We start from the raw sequence: 19,351 nt of genomic DNA, 5'->3' as shown, positions 1-19,351 counted from the left end.
CTGATTCGTTGTGTTGTGCAGTAAAAACGAATACAACATTGTAAAGCAGCTATACTCCAATAGAGATAAATTTTAAAAAGGTCCTTGGAGAACACAGAGTTGACTTTTTGGGTCAAGTTGTTTGGTTTAACAAGATTTGAAATTTAGGGCTAGAACTAAGTAATGATAATTACATAAATGTTTTTGCAAAAAAACACTTCAAGCAAAATTTTTTGAGGAAATTAAAGGAAAACATCACAGAAGGATGTCAACATGTAGTCACTGACCCACTTGAGTAATTGGATCAAGACTCTCTGGCTTGTTGGAAAAATTTGGATCTAAACCAGATCTCTCAGCACTCATTTCCTTTACCCTCATTGAGTTGGAATTTGTTGTTGTTATTATTGTTGTTTTTAATCTCTTATTAATGTAGAATTGCTTCAGCAGAATCCATCTTTCTGAGTAGAGATGTCTATTTGGGCCTGACCTCCAAGGCCCCATTAAACATGAAAAGCAAGTGCTTACTATCTTCTGAAGACAACAGATTCTGGTTTTTTATCTTATTATGAAGGAAATTCCGTCATACCAGCTCAGTCACTGACCTTGAGCTCTCGGGCTTGGCAGGACGAGTTGTGCATAGTCTCAACAAGCCCAGTTATCATAAATTCACCCTGCTCCTCATGGGAAATGTTTGCAGAGAGCAACTGTATGAACAGGCAATTGATGAACTTACATTGATACATCACAATCACCCAAAGTCCACAGTTTACCTGAGGGCTCATTCTTGGTGTATAATAACATGATGACATATATCCATCAACGTATAGTATCACCCAGAAGTAGTTTCACTACCCTAAAAGTCCTCTGTGGTTTGCTTATTCATTCCTTCCTCTACTTCCTGGAAACCACTGATTTTTTTAAATTAATTTATTTTTAGTTGAAGGATAATTGCTTTACAGTATTGTTGGTTTCTGCCATACGTCAACATGCATCAGCCATAGATATACCTATGTCCCCTCCCCCCTGAGCCTCCCTCCCACCTCCCACCCCTTTCCACCCCTCTAGGTTGTCACAGAGCCCCGGTTTGAGTTCCCCAAGTCACACAGAAAAAAATTGCCACTAGCTGTCTGTTTTACATATAATACTATTCTTGCCTGGAGAATCCCGGGGACGGGGGAGCCTGGTGGGCTGCCGTCTTTGGGGTCGCACAGAGTCAGACACGACTGAAGTGACTTAGCAGCAGCAGCAGCAGCAGCGTATATGTTTCAGTGCTACTTTCTCCATTTGTCTCACCATCTCCCTTCTCACTCCCGTGTTCACAAGTCTGTTCTCTATGCCTGCCCTGCAAATAGGTTCATCCGTACAATCTTTCTAGATTCCATGCATGCGAGCATGCTAAGTCTCTTCAGTCGTGTCTGACTCTTTACTACCCTATGGACTGTAGCCCACCGGGCTCCTCTATCCATGGGATTCTCCAGGCAAGAATACTGGAGTGGGTTGCCATGCCCTCCTCCAGGGGATCTTCCTGACCCAGGGATTGAACCCATGTCTCTTATGTCTCCTGCATTGGCAGGCTGGTTCTTTACCACTAGCACCACCTGGGAAGCTCCCTAGATTCCATATATATGCATTAATACATGATATTTGTTTTGCTTTTTCTGACTTACTTCACTCTGTATAATAGGCTCTAGGTTCATCCACCTCATTAAAACTGACTCAAGTGTGTTCCTTTCTGTGGCTGAGTAATATTCCATTGGAGATCAGTCCTGGGTGTTCATTGGAAGGACTGATGCTGAAGCTGAAACTCCAATACTTTGGCCACCTCATGTGAAGAGTTGACTCATTGGAAAAGACTCTGATGCTGGGAGAGATTGGGGGCAGGAGGAGAAGGGGACGACAGAGGATGAGATGGCTGGATGGCATCACCGACTCGATGGACATGAGTTTGAGTAGACTCCAGGAGTTGGTGATGGACAGGGAGGCCTGGCGTGCTACGATTCATGGGCTTGCAAAGAGTCGGACGTGACTGAGCGACTGAACTGAACTGAACTGAATATTCCATTGTATATATGTACCACAACCTCTTTCTCCATTTATCTGTCAATGAACATCTAAAGAAACCAATCTGAGAAAGCTACATACTGTATGATTCCAACTCTATGACATTCTGGAAAAGGTAAAGCTATGGAGGCAATAAAAAGATCAGTGGTTGGAAACCACTTAGCCTTTTCTGGAATGTCACAGAGTTGGAATCATACAGCATGTAGCTTTTGCAGATTGGCTTCTTTCAATAGTAATATGCATTTAAATTTCCTTCAGGTCTTTTCATGGTTTTATAAGCTCATTTCTTTTTAGCACTGAATGGTATTCCATTGTTCAGTACCACAATTTGTCTATCCATTCACCTACTGAAGAACATTTTGGTTGCTTTCAAGTTTTGGCAGTTATGCATAAATCTGCTATTAACATCTGTGTACAGGGTTTTTGTGTGAACATAAGTTTTTTAACTCCCTTGGGTACATACCAGGAAACGTGACTGCTGGATTGTATGGTCAGGGTATATTTAGTTTTGTTAAGAATTGCCAAACTGTCTTCCAAAGGTGTTGTACCACTTTCCATTCCCCTGTTGCTTCACACCCCCACCAACATTTGATGTCAGTGTTCTGGATTTTGGTCGTTCTAATATGTGTGTGGTATCTCATTTTAATTTGCATTTCTCTGATAATGTATGATGTGAAGCATCTTTTCATATGCTTATTTGCCATCTGTATTCTGTATATCTTCTTTGGTGAGGTGTCTGTTAAGATCTTTGGCCCATTTTTTGTTTTCTTATTGTTGAGTTTTCAGAATTTTTTGTATATTTTGGATAACAATTCTTTATCAAGTATGTTCTTTGCAGATGTATTTTCCCAATCTGTGGCTTGTCTCCTCAGTCCATTGACACTGCCCTTTGCAACACAAAACTTTTTCATTTTAAAGAAGTCCAGCTTATCAATTATTTCTCTCATAGGTAGTACCTCTGATGCTATATCTAAAAAAGTTATTGACATACGTACCCAAGGTCATCTAGTTGTTCTCCTATGTTGTATCCTAGGAATGTTGTAGTGTTGCTTTTCACATTTAGGTCCATTTGAGTTTATTTTTGTGAAAGGTGTTAGGTCTGTGTCTAGATTCACTTTTTGTTTTCCCTGTGGGTGTCTAGTTGTTACAACACCATTTGTTGAAAAGACTATCTTTGCTCCATTGTGTTGCCCCTTGGCTCCTTTGTCAAATATGAGTTGAATATAGTTATGCCGGTCTGTTTCTGGGTTCTGTATTCTGTTCCATTGATTTTTTCCCCATTCTTTTGCCAGTACTATGTCTTGATCACTGTAGGTTCTTTCTAGTCATTTTCATTTTTATTTGCACACACACACTCTTCAGGAGGCTGAAGCAAATGGGCATGGCTGCAGCTTATAGCTGCTTTGAGTGTAGGCTATTTTCAAATCAAGTTCATTTTCAGATTGTATGAGAATTCTTCGACCCTCAAAATCAGGACACCTGCGCTGGCCTGACATTAGATTACAAAAAGCAAATAAACACCTGCATCTCCTCCATGATTTTCATTAAATTAACACAATTCAGAGCTACATTTCAAATGTGTGGATGGAATCTTTTAAAAAGTAACCAAGCAAATAAAATCCCCTTAATCCATTGCATGGTTTAATATTAAGCTGAATTCCTAGATAATGTTAAGACTAACACTGACTTTAGATAAATTCCAAATTTCAGCCAAAACAAATAGATTTCATAGAGAATAGAGTTCAAATTCAGCGAAAGAGCAGGAGGACTCTCCTGGGCAAACATTAGTGAAACAACTCTTTCTTCCTCTATGAATTCCGTCATGCTTTCCCTTACTCTCTCATCTATTTGGTGATTAGGTACAGAAATTCCTTAGTTCTTATCATGCCAGGTCAAGGTGAGTCCAGGAATAGACCAAATGTAACAATAAATTAAGGTAGATCAACCTCTGTCTCTCTTTTCTTTTGCTATTTGTATACATACACTGATACTAAAAGACAAATCCTAAAATTAAAAAGAGAAGGTTAAGAATATAGTGGCTGTATTGCCATGTTCAATTTGTATGTTTAACGTTCCCTAAAACTTTAAGTAAATACATTAGCATCATACATTGGGAAATAAAGAATTAGGAGAGTGACTCAGTCAAACTAAACACCAGTTTGGCAAATAAAGCACCTGAATACCAGGTTCCAAACCTGCAGTGATGGTTCATCCTCTGTGTTTCTTAGATTTTTTTTTTTTAAAGCAATTCAAAACCTAAATGGATTTTTCTCCATTAAGAGTTTGTCTAATACTTCAATCTGTCTTTAACCATCAAGTACACTTTTATAATGCAAAAGTAATTTTATTTATGATTATAAATTAGATGGAAGAGACACTCAGGAAGAATAAACTATCCTTTTGGAATATTGAGGATCAGAAGGAAAGTGTTACTTGAGTATGACTACTGGGTTTTCTGTTTTCCTGTTGTTGCACAGGTGGGCCTTGCATTTGTTGTGTCTGCCCTTTTCCAAAGGAAGCTCCCTTTCCCCAACAATGGGAAGGTGTTTCCCTGCCCACAAATATGACTGGGGATGAAGTCCATGAAGGTATTCAGGCTCACCTGGCATAATGTATGAAGGAGTCAGCTGCCCACATTCTGTAAGCTGAAGTGCCCCTCTGCTCCCCCAGGAGTAGCAGCTGATGTTTATGTGCTCACATCAGCCCACACTGCAAAAGTAGATAGTACCAACACCAAAAACTAGCTTTGTGTTTGGCTGGAGGGCACAGTTTTCACTTCTCTTCAAGGCTGATTAATGACATGATTTGTACCTGCAATCACTTGTCAATTATAAGCAGCAGGCAGCAGATGATACTGTAACTATCTGGTGGATGATAATTTTTAGAGAGGAGTGTTCAAAAATAAAATTGGTTTAGGAAACAATGTAATTAAATAAGCAGCCAAGAGAAAATACTTCAACTGTTCTTATAGCCCTACTCTGCCCTTGTCTATTCGGCTAAGAGTTTTTTTCCTAGGGGTTGATTGTTACTACCAATTTCTAAATGGATTCCAGTGTTGCCTTTAGACATGATTCCGTAGCTGCAGTTGCATGGTGTATAGAAATGCCCTTGTGCGTGCTTGCGTGCATTCTCACTCCCTTTAGTAGTGTCTGGCTCTTTGCAACCCTATGGACTGCAGTCCACCAGGCTTCTCTGTCCCTGGGATTCTCCAGGCAAAAATACTGGATTTGGTTGCCCTGCCCTCCTCCAGGGGATCTTCCTGACTCAAGGATCGAACCTGTGTCTTCTGCATCGCAGGCACAATGCAGAGCCTCCAGGGAAGCCCAGAAATGCCCTTAGTGGGTTTCCGGGTAACTCAGCTGGTAAAGAATCTGCCTGCAGTGCAGGAGACCTGGGTTCAATCCCTGGGTTGGGAAGATCTCCTAGACGAAGGCATGGCAACCGACACCAGCATTTTTGCCTGCTGGATCCCCATGGACAGAGGAGCCTGGCGAGCTATAGTCCATGGGGTCGAAAAGAGTCAGACGACTGAGCAACTAAGCATAGCACACATGCCAAATCTATTCAATTTCAGTTGTTTCTTTTATTGTCATCTGTGTTTCAGATAGAAACTTAAGAGAAATTCCACCAAAGCAGGGAATCCTCTTTATGTTAATTAATTGTGCCTAAACCAATAACACTTTGTGCCAAACAACAGAAACTACCACCAACAGAACAACAGCAACCAACCAACAAACCAAACACATCAGTCTCATAATCTGTAAAATTCTTGCAGGTTAAATCAGTTTTGAACTGAGTCAGATTTAGTATTTATCTGTAAAAAAAAAAAAAAAAAGAAGCATAACAGAAACAATTATATTCCTTCTCTACTCTGTACTCATTCTGAAAAAAAAAAAAAATGGCATCTTTCAAAGAAAGACCAGTGTAGGTGGTGAAGAAATATATTACTGTTTATGACCCAGCAGTGTTCTATAATGCTTTAGGAAGACTGTAAAATATTTTATGAATATGAATTACCATTATTACCTAAGACTGTATTTAGCAGAGCTGGACTATAACATCAGTGTCTGCCAGTAACTGAAGAATATTGGCAAGCAGTTTGTCAGGCTCACCACTCCATGGAATGTTCATCCTTTCTGAATCACATCTACCACCTTGCCTTGGATACTCTACACAGACACTGGGGAGAATAAGGAATCCTGAAAGATTGCTGATGCTACTTGATATCATTTAGAGTTAACAGGATCTGCTTTACATGTCCTTCATAAATTAATCAGCTCTTTTCTTAGCTTCAGAAAGAGAAATTATCAGTATGGTATGTTGATGAGCAGCATAGATTTTGGAGGCAGACAGTGTTGGGTTCAAATTCTTGCTTTGTCATTACATAGGTGATCTTAAGTCATTTATTTCAGTTTATTAAATGTCCGTTTCCCAGTTTGCAAAAATACTAATCATACTTCATAGGATTTTGCCTAATTCAATGCCTGGCATATCACTGTTGAGTGAGAATGATTAACTGGGGCTATCTCTGACTATTTAACTCCATCTAGGGGAGTGTATATGTGTGTGAACACTTAGTTACAATATCTGATTAGAAAGTAATCAATACAAGGTGGTTACATAATGGCATCCGGGCCTCTCTCCCTGCTACTCTTAACCTATAACATTCCTCTCCAGATTTTTCCTCATATCTCATGAAGTTCTTATTTGCAAGCAACAGGAACCAGCTCTGGCTAGTAGAAACAGAAAAAGAAATGTGATATAGTCACAGAATGATAAACACAGCAGTGAAGGAAAGTGAACTATTGCCATATACAATGCCCTATAATATATCTGTTTTACAGTTTTACCTTTCATAATAAAATTTCAGATTAAATGTCCCTGGTGTGTGTCCTCTCCACTATCACTGTAAATTCCATTTCTTTGGTTTGTTTGAGAGAAACTAATCTTTGTGTGGGGCTTCCCTGGTGGCTAGGTGGTAAAGACTCTACCTGCCAATGCAGGAGATATGAGTTTGATCCCTGGGTCGGGAAGATCCCCTGGAGGAGGAACTGGCAACCCACTCCTGTATTCTTGCTGGAGAATCCCGTGGAAAAAGGAGCCTGGTGGTTTACAGTCCATGGGGTCACAAAAGAGTCGGACACAATTTAATGACCAAACAATAACAACCACCTCTGTGTGGTGCTGGCCAGGCTCCTCTGACCATGGAATTTTTCCAGGCAAGAAAACTTGCCTGGAATTTTCAGGGGATCTTCCTGACCCAGGTATCGAGCCCTCATCTCTTGCGTCTCCTGCATTGGCAGGCGAATTCTTTACCTCTGAGCCACCTGGGAAGTCCCATTCTCTCTCTCTCTTTTTTTTTTTTCATTTATTTTTATTAGTTGGAGGCTAATTACTTTACAATATTGTAGTGGTTTTTGTCATACATTGACATGAATCAGCCATGGATTTACATGTATTCCCATTCTCTCTTATTGTGAATTAAATCCAACATGCCATCTCTCCCAGGGAATTGCACACATTAAAATTTTTGCTGTTAATTGCAGAATGAATATCTTTTCTCTAGAAAAGAAATTCCAAGTGCAGATAATCCGAAGATGGACTTCCTAACCTCTGCACTTGAAATTGTACCACCTATTTGCTCTTTGGGAGAATTATGCCCTTAGCTATGGCTCCATTTGTGGTCTGCCAAATATTAAATACTAAATCAAATTATTAGTAAGAATTTTATAATTTATATCTGTATTGTACAGTGTCAGTTTAAGAGCATTGAACTTACCTGCTGCCTTCCTGAAATTGTACAATTAATGCTTAGGAGCTTGTGTACATATGTATGTCATTCTTAGCAGAATGGCTGACACTCTGCGCAGCAGGGTGTGTGCGTGGGAGAAAGCAAAAATATTTGGTGGCAGCGAAGAGTTCGAACTGAGGCAAGAAGGCAGGGTAAGGCCAAAATGTAGTACAAATTTTACATCAATGAAGAAGACGTTTAAAATCAGGGCTTCACCATGGGGAGTGCTCTTTGCACCTTTTGGTGCCCAGGGCGGACCCTGAGGCAAGCAAACTCCCCCTCAGCTGGACCCTCATCACGTCCTTTCCTTCTCCTGGAGTCTATCGTCTGTTCCCCTTGTCTCTACTCCCTCACTCTCTATACCTCTGTCTCTTCTGGTTTGTGACCAGGGTGGCCCAAACATTTGCCAAGCTCCTAGTCTCTCCTCGTCTCAAATGCATGCTCCTGTCTGCTGCCCAGCAAATCCGTTCACATATTGTTGTAAAAGTATCGTGGGCCTCTTACCTACTTCTCCAGAGTCATCTCGCTCTACCTCTGTCTCACTCTTCAAGATCTAACAGCCCCAAATTATCTGTGGTTCTTATAAAAACCCTTGGGTAGGAAATGGCAACCCATTCCAGTATCCTTGCCTGGAAAATTCCATGGACAGAGGAGGCTATAGTGGGCTATCATCCATGGGGTCCCAGAGAGTCAGACATAAAAACTCAACACTTCTTTATATTGCATACCTCTTGCACTCATGACATTTTCTCCTCTTTTGACACCATAAGTCTCTTTCTCTATCCCCAGCAACCCACCACCCCGCATCCACCCTGCCCCATACCACTTCTCTGACTACCTAACTTTGTCCTCCTGTCCTCAGCCCCTGTACCACCTTCCTCCAGGAACCTTCTGGTCACAGGAACCCGTCTCCTGCCTGGGTTAGCTGCTCCTCCTTTGCTCCGACTGCATCTTCTGTATATCTATGTCCTGAATGTGCACCCTCCTTTGAATATTATTTGTTCACCTCTCTCTCCCACTAGACTGGGAGGGCTCCCTGAGAGTAAGACTGCGTCGTAGTCACCTGGGCATCCCCAGGGCCTGCTCAGTACTGATGTAGAAAATCCTGTCCATGCAGACATCTGCATCTGTTTTGTCACCAGTCAAGGCAACACCCAGTTCCTTTGGAAACCTTTCCTACACCCACTGCCTGTGCTTAAGTCGCTTCAGTTGTGTCTGACTCTTTGTGACCCTAAGGACTGTAGCCCACCAGGCTCCTCTGTCCAAGGGATTTACCAGGCAAGAATACTGGAGTGGATAGCCATTTCCTCCTCCAGGAGATCTTCCTGACCCAGGGATAGTATTCACATCTCTTATGTCTCCTGCATTGGCAGATGGATTCTTTACCACTAGATCCACCTAACTGCCTCAGAGTCCCCAAAAGCTTCTCTGCTAAAAGTCCTTTCTCCTGATATTGAATATGTTTGTTGTTTCGTTTATTTTTGCTGGGAAGCCTTCTATTCATTTTCTAGAGTTTCCAAATTGAGTGACTGAAACAACAGAAATTTATTTTCTCACGGTTCTGTGAGACTAAAATTCTGAGATGAAGGTGTCTCCAGAGTTGGTTTGAGACTTCCCTCCTTGGCTCACAGATGGCCGTGTTCTCCTTGTGTCTTCATATGACCTTCCTTACATGTGCATCTGTGTATACATTGCCTCTTCTTATAAGGGCTGCAGTTATTTGGATTGGGGCCCATGCTGATGATCTCATTTTAACTTAATCACCTCTTTAAACACCCTACCTCTAAATACAGTCATATGCTGAGGTGCTGGGAGTTAGGATTGCAATGTATGATTTTGAAATAAGCTTATAACTTGCCGCTTACCTATGGGTACTTTCCCCTAAATTTGCCACTGGTCACCAAGCAGATCCCATCTGCAAAGATGCAAGTTACAGCATCCTTCCCTCCCTTCTGTAAAAGTTCCATATGATTATTTTATGAGCCTATACTTCCCGAATCATTTTGCATATGATATCGACCTCCAGTGATACATGGAAGGTCAATACAAGGGAGAGAACTGTTTCTTCTTTGATGTGATATTTTCTCACGTTTGGATAGATGATGACTTTGCATTTTTATTTTCCTTCCTATTTTTTCTGAACTCCTAGATAATTTAGGGTTCTTATCATACAGGTGAATGGACAAATTATGTGGTGTAACAATCACACCTGGGTTTTGATGTATCAAAAAAGCTGTACATTTGTTATGTGTTGTTGATTGTTTTCAGAAGCACTGCCTTATTGGATCTTTTTTTTTTTCAAAAAAGCAAATTATATACTATACTTTTTATTGATAAAGAAATGTGGAACCGCAAAGAGGTCATATACCAAGCGAGTGTCAAAGCTATTCTGAAATCCAAGACTTCAGAATGAGGGACCACAGCTATTTTTGCTTTATCGTTATTATCTTGTTTACAAGGTCCTTAGAGCCAGACTTCTACTTTTAAAAATAAGCATTTATGTTTATGAGCCAATGCTTATTTTATTAACTCATGATTGATTATTTTTTAATATTTAAAATATTTCTATTTTAGACTTTGTGTTTTATTTAAAATTAAAAAATTTTTAATTATAATTTAAAAGTTCTGAATATTTTTAATTTAAAAGTAAATATACCATTTAAACATAATTGATACATTTCTAAATAACTTACTTGTGCCTTTTATAATTTTTTAAAATCTATAATTGCTATAAATTTTATTGAAACATTTTTATAAACCTTGATATTGCTTATGTAATCAATATTTTATATAAAAGTCATAAATTTAGTACAGATCTAAGTTACAGTAACTCAGAGGATAGTTTTCTGATTGACAGTAGAGGAGAAAATGTATTAAATTATAATAGGGAATTGAAGATACCTAATATTTCACTTTGAAGAGGGCACCAAGGAAGAATAACAATAAGCCATTTGTCATTAACATGAAAAATGATCTGAGCATTATTATGCAAGTTTCTTTGATGACTTGAATTTTAATTTAAATCCTCCAGATAAGCCTATGACGTAGGTATCACCATGTTGTATGTTTGTGGAAACTGATGCTTAGTGATTCAGCACCCTACTCTAGATCTCCATGCTAGCACGTTATGGGGCTGGAATTGGATCCCATGCCTCTGACTCCATCCCCATGTTTGTTTCATTGTGACACAAGCTGAAGAAATTACAGGAGAGACACGTAGTCAGCAATTACTCATTGAAACCAGTGACATGTTGGATTCAGACACTTGAAGCCAATGAAGCCCATAAAAGAGGCATTGCTTTGCTTTGGTTGGTCATCTAACACTTGAGTTTCCAATCTCTATGACCCTTGGTATCTTCATCTATAAATATGAGATTAATTGTGGCATCTTCCTCAAAAGTTTGCTGTGTTGAAAAAAGTGTGTGTATATATACATGATACACATATAAAATATGGTAGTTGTGTAAACTTATTTAGATATTGTGTTTTTCTTATAATTACAAGTCTAATCCTTTCAAAAAGCAGTATAGATAGTAAATAGCAAGGGCCATAAAAATGTCCATAATTTTGGCACAGGCACCCTACTCCTGGAAAAATATTCTAAAGAAATGATTTAAAAAACCAAAAAAAAAAAAGTGTATTTTCATAGGTATTAATTGCAGGGGAAAATAGTTTGATAATTCCTCAAAATGTGAAATATAGAAATGTCTTATGATCTGAATTTCCATACCTAGCTGTATAGCCAAGAGAAATGAAAATTTGTACATGAATGTTCATAAATGCCTCATTCATAATAGCCCCAAAGTAAAAACAACTCATATGAATAAATAGATCAATAAAATGTGGTATATCCATTCAAAGGAATTTTTTTTGACAACAAAAAATGATGAAGTGATGATATATCCTACAACATGGATAATCTTTGAGAACATTACACTAGATGAAACTCACAGAAGACAGCATATTGTATGATTTAATTTATATAACATGTTTAGAATGGGCAAAAAATACAAATAGAAAGTTGACTAGTGGTTGCCTAGGACTGGGGGGAGGGGGGTTTCTTTTGGCGGGGGACACAGATACTTTAAAATTACATTGTGGTAATGGCTGCACAAACCTAGACAACATATTAAAAGGCAGAAACATTACTTTGCTAACAAAGGTCCGTATAGTTAAAGCTGTAGTTTTTCCAGTAGTCATGTATGTACATGAGAGTTGGACCATAAAGAAGGCTGAGCACTGAAGAACTGATGCTTTTGAACTGTGGGGCTGGAGAAAACTCTTGAGAGTCCCTTGGACTGCAAGGAGATCAAACCAGTCAATCCTAAAGGGAATCAACCCTGAATATCCATTGGAAGGACTGATGCTGAAGCTGAAGCTCCAATACTTTGGCCACCTGATGCAAAGAGCTGACTCAATGGAAATGACCCTGATGCTGGGAAAGACTGAAGGCGGGAGGAGAAGGGGATGACAAAGGATGAGACGGTTGTATGGCATCACTGACTCCATGGACTTGAGTTTGAACAAACTCCAGGAGATGGTGATGGACAGGGAAGCCTGGTGTGCTGCAGGCCTTGGGGTTTGCAAAGAGTCAGACGTGGCTGAGCAACTGAACAGCAATAATGGCTGCACAGCCTTGTGAGGTGTTCTTTTTTTTTGAGAAATATTGAATTGTGCACCTTAAATGGGTGAAGCAAATGGCATGTGAATTGTATCAATAGAACTGTTTTGAAAACTTCAAAAATAAAAATTAGAGCAAAAAAATGGAAATAAAATATGTATCAGGATAGTAAATGACATTATACTCCATCCTGTTGATGGAACATGATGTAATCACTAAATATTATAAGCCCTAAAACTACGTAACAACACAGAATGTACGTAATGTGATGTTCAGAGTAAAGCAAAGTGATGTTGTAGCTAAATATACATTCATTTGGATAAAGGCTGGCAGGAAACTCAGAGAGAGGAGACTGTGGTGAGGGGGATGTGCCATTTTCTTTCAAAAGTCTCATTAATGTTGTTGAGCATTTTGAAGGCACTTGTTTTAATGTGTTTTGTAATGGCAGCCTTGTGGTAAGTACAGGTGGTACTGAAGATGCATAAAACATAGGAAAGGAAGGCAAAAGCACAAGGGACATTTAAAAATCAACATGTAAAATATCCCAGAATTAGAAATTGACATGCAAAGATTCAGTGGAGCATTTAAGGGAAATGGGTATTGAGGGAGGCACTGAAGAATATTTAAGCAGGTCAGGTTCTTCCAGGATTCTGCCCAGAAACTTAAAAACTGGAATGCCTGCGAGTCTGTTCTTCCCCATGAGCCTCTCTCTGCTCACAAGTTTTGAGGGGAGGGGATTTTCATATACCGGAGCTGGCGTGGGTCTGTGATAATAACCCAAAGGAAGTGGGAACACTTAGCAGCGGGTGCAGTTTACTTAAGTTCACCAAAATTGTACTGGAGTGTGGAAAAAGGGAGGAAGTCTGGTCAAGCCTGAGTGAGTCAACATTTAATGGCCCTCCACCCAGCTCTCCTCCCTTCCCAAGGCCACCTCACCTCTGTGTCTGAGTGCTTGACCTTTGCTAAGAAGGAACTCCGGCTGGCCTGGGTGGGGTGAACCCAGATTCCTGTTGATTGGTCCCAACTCTTAGGTTGGGGGGACAGAGGGTAGAGGGGCCAGAGCAATGGGGCCTGGCCGCTCCTCTCTATGTATCTGTATCACATCCCTTTTAGGAACTTTCCCTTCCCTGGTTCCCACTGAATGTTTGAAATATTACAATCCCCTCAATGTCCTGAGTCCTAGAAGCAGCTTTTGAAAGTACTGCTCATAAGTTTGCTGTGTTGAAAAAAGTGTGTATACATATGTGCAATCCATACACATATGTGATACACATATGACATATGGTAGCTGTGTGAACCAGCCCAATCCTTTTGAAAAGCAGTATAGATAGTAAATCACAAGAGCCATAAAAATGTCCATATCTTTGGCATAGGAACCCTACTCCTGGAAAAATATTCTGAAGGAATGATTCAAAAGACCAAAAATAAGAAAAGAGTGTGTTTTCATAGGTGTTAATTACAGGGAAAAGTAACTTGATATTTCCTCCAAAGGTGCAATATAGAAGTGTCTCATGATCCTTTGGGGTAAAATTGTCCTCAGTCCTTTGGGAACTCTCTGTAGATGGAAGGTGCGGTCATCTTTAATCTGGATAAAGAATGGGTGACAAGTTGAGGATGGATAGAAGGGTGGCCGTCTTTGAAGTAGAATCTACTTGTATCTCAAAACAGAACACATTGTTTACAGCCCTGAGGTGTGGGGAGGAGGTACAGGCAGTTGATTGACATCCACGTCCGTGTTTTCTATGGAATACAAATCAAAAAAAGAGGGCATATATGTATATATACGGAGCTTCCCTGGTGGCTCAGATGATAAAGAATCTGCCTGCAATATGGGAGACCCAGGTTTGATCCCTGGGTCAGGAAGATCTCCTGGAGAAGAGAATGGCTACCCACTCCAGTATTCTTGCCAGGAGAATTCCACGGACAAAGGAGCCTAGAGGGCTACAGTCCATGGGATTGCAAAGAGTCAGACACAACTGTGGGACTAACACAACATGTACACATATAGCTGATTCACTTTGCTGTACCGTAGAAGCTAACACAATATTTTAAAGCCACTGTGTATGTGTGTGTGTGTTAGTCACTCATTTGTGTCTGACTCTTTAAGACCCCATGGACTATAGCCCACCAGGCTCCTCTGTCCGTGGAATTCTCCAGGCAAGAATACTGGAGTGGGTTGCCATTCCCTTCTCCAGGAGATCTTCCCTACCCAGGGATCGAACCTAGGTCTCCCCCATAGAAGGCAGATTCTTACCATCTAAGCCACTGGGAAAGGCCCTGTAAAGCAACTACTCTCCAATAAAAATTAATTAAAAAAAAATTGAGATTTCTGAGCAAAGACACATTCTTTTCTTCAGAGTTATTAGGGTTGTTTGAGTTGCCCAGTGACGCCCCCTTGGGCAGATGCCACCTGCACTGATCCCACTGCTCGATCAATGAGCTGAGCTGCCAGGTGATCCCTGTTTCCTTCCTCCTCAAAATTCTGGATTATTTCTGTCCTTCGGCACCAGGAATCGCCCTTATATTCCAGACTCCAGGGTAAACACTGAAGGTTGTAATTACAGTTCATGGCCTTAACCACTTCTTTGGTCTCCTTTTAGGAATCCAGTCTTAGAAAAGTAACCCCAGGTACCTGTCATTGCAGAGAGCTCTCAGCAAGCAGTTCTGTAGCTTCTCAGGAATGCTCTGAAGTTATTTTGGGAAGAAGATAAAGGGGCAGTTTCACCCTTATCTTGCAGAGAGCTGGAGAGGATGACCAGATTTGCCTGAGGCTTTGACTTTTCCCAAAGTTTCTCTTATTCCACTTTAAGGCCATCCTCAGAGTCCCTGTCTCCACATAGACCAAACAGTAGGGTAGATGGGGAACAGCTCCCAATACCAGCCACCCAGCCACTCAGCTACCCAAATAATAGCAACAACCAACCCTGTGTTGGAAAACCTAAAATGACCAAAGGAGAGAGGGAAAGGGAAATACTATTTAGGGGGGCAGGAGGAGAAGGAGGTGACATAGGTTGGATGTCAAGAGGATGAGATGGTTGGATGGCATCAATGAAAGTTGATGAAACTCAATGAAACTCAATGAAAGTTTGAGCAAGCTCCGGGAGATAGTGAAGGACAGGGAAGCCCAGTGTGCTGCAGTCCACAGAGTCTCAGAGTCAGACATGACTTAGAGACTGAGTGACAACTATTTAGTCATAACAGCATGCCCCTGACTGCTCTGTGTTTTGTATGTGAACCCATTATTTCAGAAATATCCTTTTATATATGGCCCAGAACTGTCACATATTTTCCCACCCTACAAATAATTTCTAGGTAAGAGATCGATGCTTTGGTTGTTTCAGTCTTAAATATACCCAGTGCAATCATATCAAGGGACTCTTTAGTCCAAAGAAAATCAAGCTGCACATCCACCTAAGAAAACTAGTTACCTGTTGCCATAGCAACTGGACCAGCCTTAGAGGGAAGGGCAGAGTTCCTCAAATTCATCTACTACGTCTGCAGATTGACTTCCTTGAAACTGAGTCATGTGTCCTGATCATCAACACTGAACTGTTATTTTCATTAAGGAAAAAAAAAGTCACAGTCTCAGTTGATGTATTTCAGCTTTTTCTCTGGTGCCACACAATGAATGTCTTTTTATCTCTGAAAGGTGGGATTTGGTAGCTGGATCCTTTAGAACTTTCATGCATGCCCTAATGTGGTTGGGACCTGGGCCAGTGGGTTTGGTAGTAATTAAACTTTGATGGCTGGAACATGACCTGTGAAATGAGTTGTGGGTCTCAGCTTCACTCCTAATGAACAGAAACCCATATGCCTTGGAATTTGACCATCACCCCTGTTTCTAGACCACAGGAAGAAAGTCAGAGGTTTGAATGGCTTTTCCTGGGGGTAGACTGCAGGGACCTCTTCCCTAGGAATCAAGCTTTGCCTTCCTAGGCCACAGATAGCTCCACAATTTGTCTCAAAATGCTCTGCGAGATATGTGTAAATAACGCGAACCACATTTACAGGCAGGGCCACCCTGGTTGAAAGAACGAGTAATTTGCCCAGAGTAAGATAATTAGTAACAGCGGGGTAGAGATTCCAGAGGGTCGTACTCCATTCCTTTGCTAAGACCACTGAAAAAAATCTTTCTTTCACTCAAGAGACATGGCCAATTAATGGACAGCAGGAGGCGGGGATGGGTCAATACTTGCTTGATTCAGTTTTAAAGGTCATTTTTATTTTATGGGGTTGTTGGTACCTTCGGTTAAGATTTTTTTTTTCAATAACAAGTATCTTGATATTTCCTCTAATGAGACTGAAAAATGTGCTTAGTGAGAATGAGAGCTGAGGGCTGGAGAGAACTGGATCGGCTGGGGTGTTTCTACGTAAAGAAAAGATTCGGCTGACAGAAGGCAAGAGTACTGTCATGGAAAGCACCTATATCTGTGTCTTAGTCCATTCAGGCTGCTCTAACAAAATGCCACAGATTGGCAGCTTATAAGCAGCAGACATTTATTTCTTAGATTTCTGGTGACTCCAGGTCTAAGATCAGAGTGTCAGCACAGTTCAGTGAGGGTCTTCTTCCAGGGCACAGACTTATCCTTGTATCCTCACATGGGAAAGAGGCCAGCCAGCACCCTGGGATGTCATTTACAAAAACATCAATCCCAATCATTTCCCAAATCACTGTCTAAAGCCCCCACCTCCTAATCGCATCACCATTTGGGGCTTAGGATTTCTTTAGGGGTTTTTTTTTTTTTTGATGTGAACCATCCTTAAAGTCTCCACTGAATTTGTTGCAATAACATCTCTACTTTTTAAGTTTTGTTTTTATTAGCTGCAAGGCATACAGGACCTCAGCTCCCTGACCAGGGATCAAACTAACAGCCTGCATTGGAAGATGAGGTCCCAACCCCTGGACCAACAGGGAAGCCCTTAGGGGCTTTAGGATTTCAACATATGAATTCTGGGGGGACACAAACATTCAGACCAGAGCTATGCATGAGACCTGCATTAGATTGTAAAGGATACAAAGATAACAAAGACAGGAGTCCTGTCTTCAGTAAGCCACTTCCCAGCAGATAGTGACAAGTACCCTAATAATAATATATGAATCCTGTGATTGGGAGAAGTTATATTTTGATTCTAGCCAGAGTGGAGGAATATAGCGAAATGTTTCTTAGGGAATCTGAGCTGTGCTTTTTAGGACAGGTGGGAAGTCATAGACAGATAGTGAAGAAAGGATCTTTTAGAAACTAGGGGCAGTATAAACAGAGACATAGACTGGAATCTACTGAAGAAAAACACATTTGGCCAAAGGTGGCTTGAGGTTTAGGTTAAATTATAGGAGAGAGTTGGAACTAAAGCAAAAAAGGGAAAAAGAGCCACATTTTGGAGTGTTCTAAAAGGCAGGTAGAGGATTTTGGACTGTACTTCTTTAGAATCAGAAGTTTGAAAACCAGAAGATGAGCTGTGGTCAGTGTTTTTATGCAATAAGATGAGATACTTGTAGTGTTATTTTTTTTTTTAACAACAACAACAAAAAGATTCACATAGTCTAATCTATGTTCTGCAAGATACCTTAGCAGATTAGGCTGAAAATATTCTGCACTTCTGTCAATATTCCTTCAGAATGTCATGAAAGGTTTTGTAATGTCCCCCTGCACAAGGTTAAATGAGTTTGCCCTGACTGTAAGCTGAAGATGCCGGTGTAAAAACGCCGACTCAGTTATTTCAAGTGACAACCATTATGGTTAAGTGCTTGAGGCACTGTTGTGAAAAGCAGGAGAATGGCTTCATGCAGTAGGAGAGCCAGCCAAGTCCCTGAAACCTCTCTCTTTCTGTTTCCTTTCTCATAGGAACAGCAATGGAAACCTTCGATGTACAGCAGCATAACTCCTATCTGCTTTGCAAGCCCTCTGCTTGAGAAGCCGGTTGGCAAAGTAAGAATGAATTCATTTCTTGCTGAACGGTTTAATTTGAGTCTGTTGGCTGTTCTTTCTTTTTGTCTTGAGCTATTTGGGTGATGTAATCAAATTGATCTCATAAAAGTGGCTGATAAAAGTCCAGATTTTGAACTGTTTGGTTGGCCCTCGTGGCATTGGTCCATGGCAAGATGTTGAGCTAAGTGATGTTGATCTGAGATTCCCTGGTCTTCACGTGGATCTTGATGCTGTCCTCCCCAGCTCCCTTCAGTGCCCCGCTTTCTCAGCTCTTCGTCTCACCTTCCATTGCCTATCGGAACACATTAGAAGGAAAGAGGTGGCTTTTAGTCATCTACATTGTAGGGGAAGGGAAACCTTTTTCCTCATCTCTTTTAGCTTAGTGCGTGGGGTAATACAAATTAAACTGAGAAAATAAGAAAGACAGGTAAACGGAGAAAAGGTTTATTACTGTGAATAAAGAGGCCTTCATAGAAAAGAAGTGAAGACCCAAAGAAGCAACTGTATTTGAGACTTGTAGAACATTTTAACAAAGAGTGATTAACTGGAAAAGTGATAAGAGAAAGGTGAAGGGTTTTGGGCTTCCCTGGGCCATAAATTGTGATCTGGTCAATATATGGGGGGAAATTAATGAAAAATTAAGAGTTATTTGGTAAGGTGTGTTATACTAACTCACGTTGGTGGCTTTCTATTACTAAGAGTTTTTTTCTAGTGATTAAAAGTCATCTTCTTCCTGGTATGAAAAAGCAAGACACTGTTAGAAATTTATGTTACTTTTACAAAGGAAAGTTTACATGCTACTTTTAGACAGAAAGAGAGAAGGCAGAGAGCTTTGCCTACACCTGCTATTTCTCAATTGCCTTTGACTCAAAGTAATCCTTATGCAACCAACCTAGATAGCATATTAAAAAGCAGAGACATTACTTTGCCAACAAAGGTCCGTCTAGTCAAGGCTATGGTTTTTCCAGTAGT

At 40.5% G+C, this 19,351-nt stretch overlaps 1 protein-coding gene across 2 annotated transcripts in view; it reads left to right on the top strand.

The window, feature by feature from the left end:
- The window catches only part of RASGEF1B (RasGEF domain family member 1B), a 623,896-nt gene that overhangs the window by 436,102 nt on the left and 168,443 nt on the right, over positions 1–19,351 (top strand). For both annotated transcript variants that reach the window (XM_043448126.1, XM_043448127.1), the window contains one exon: positions 18,296–18,379. In XM_043448126.1, the coding sequence (XP_043304061.1) occupies positions 18,296–18,379 (84 nt within the window). The remainder of the gene's footprint in view (positions 1–18,295; positions 18,380–19,351) is intronic.

Source organism: Cervus canadensis, chromosome 26 (genome assembly GCF_019320065.1).
Source record: "Cervus canadensis isolate Bull #8, Minnesota chromosome 26, ASM1932006v1, whole genome shotgun sequence".
NCBI classification, from domain to species: domain Eukaryota; kingdom Metazoa; phylum Chordata; class Mammalia; order Artiodactyla; family Cervidae; genus Cervus; species Cervus canadensis.
The sequence above is the reverse complement of the archived record's forward strand: the minus strand, read 5'-3'. Positions and strand labels throughout refer to the sequence as shown.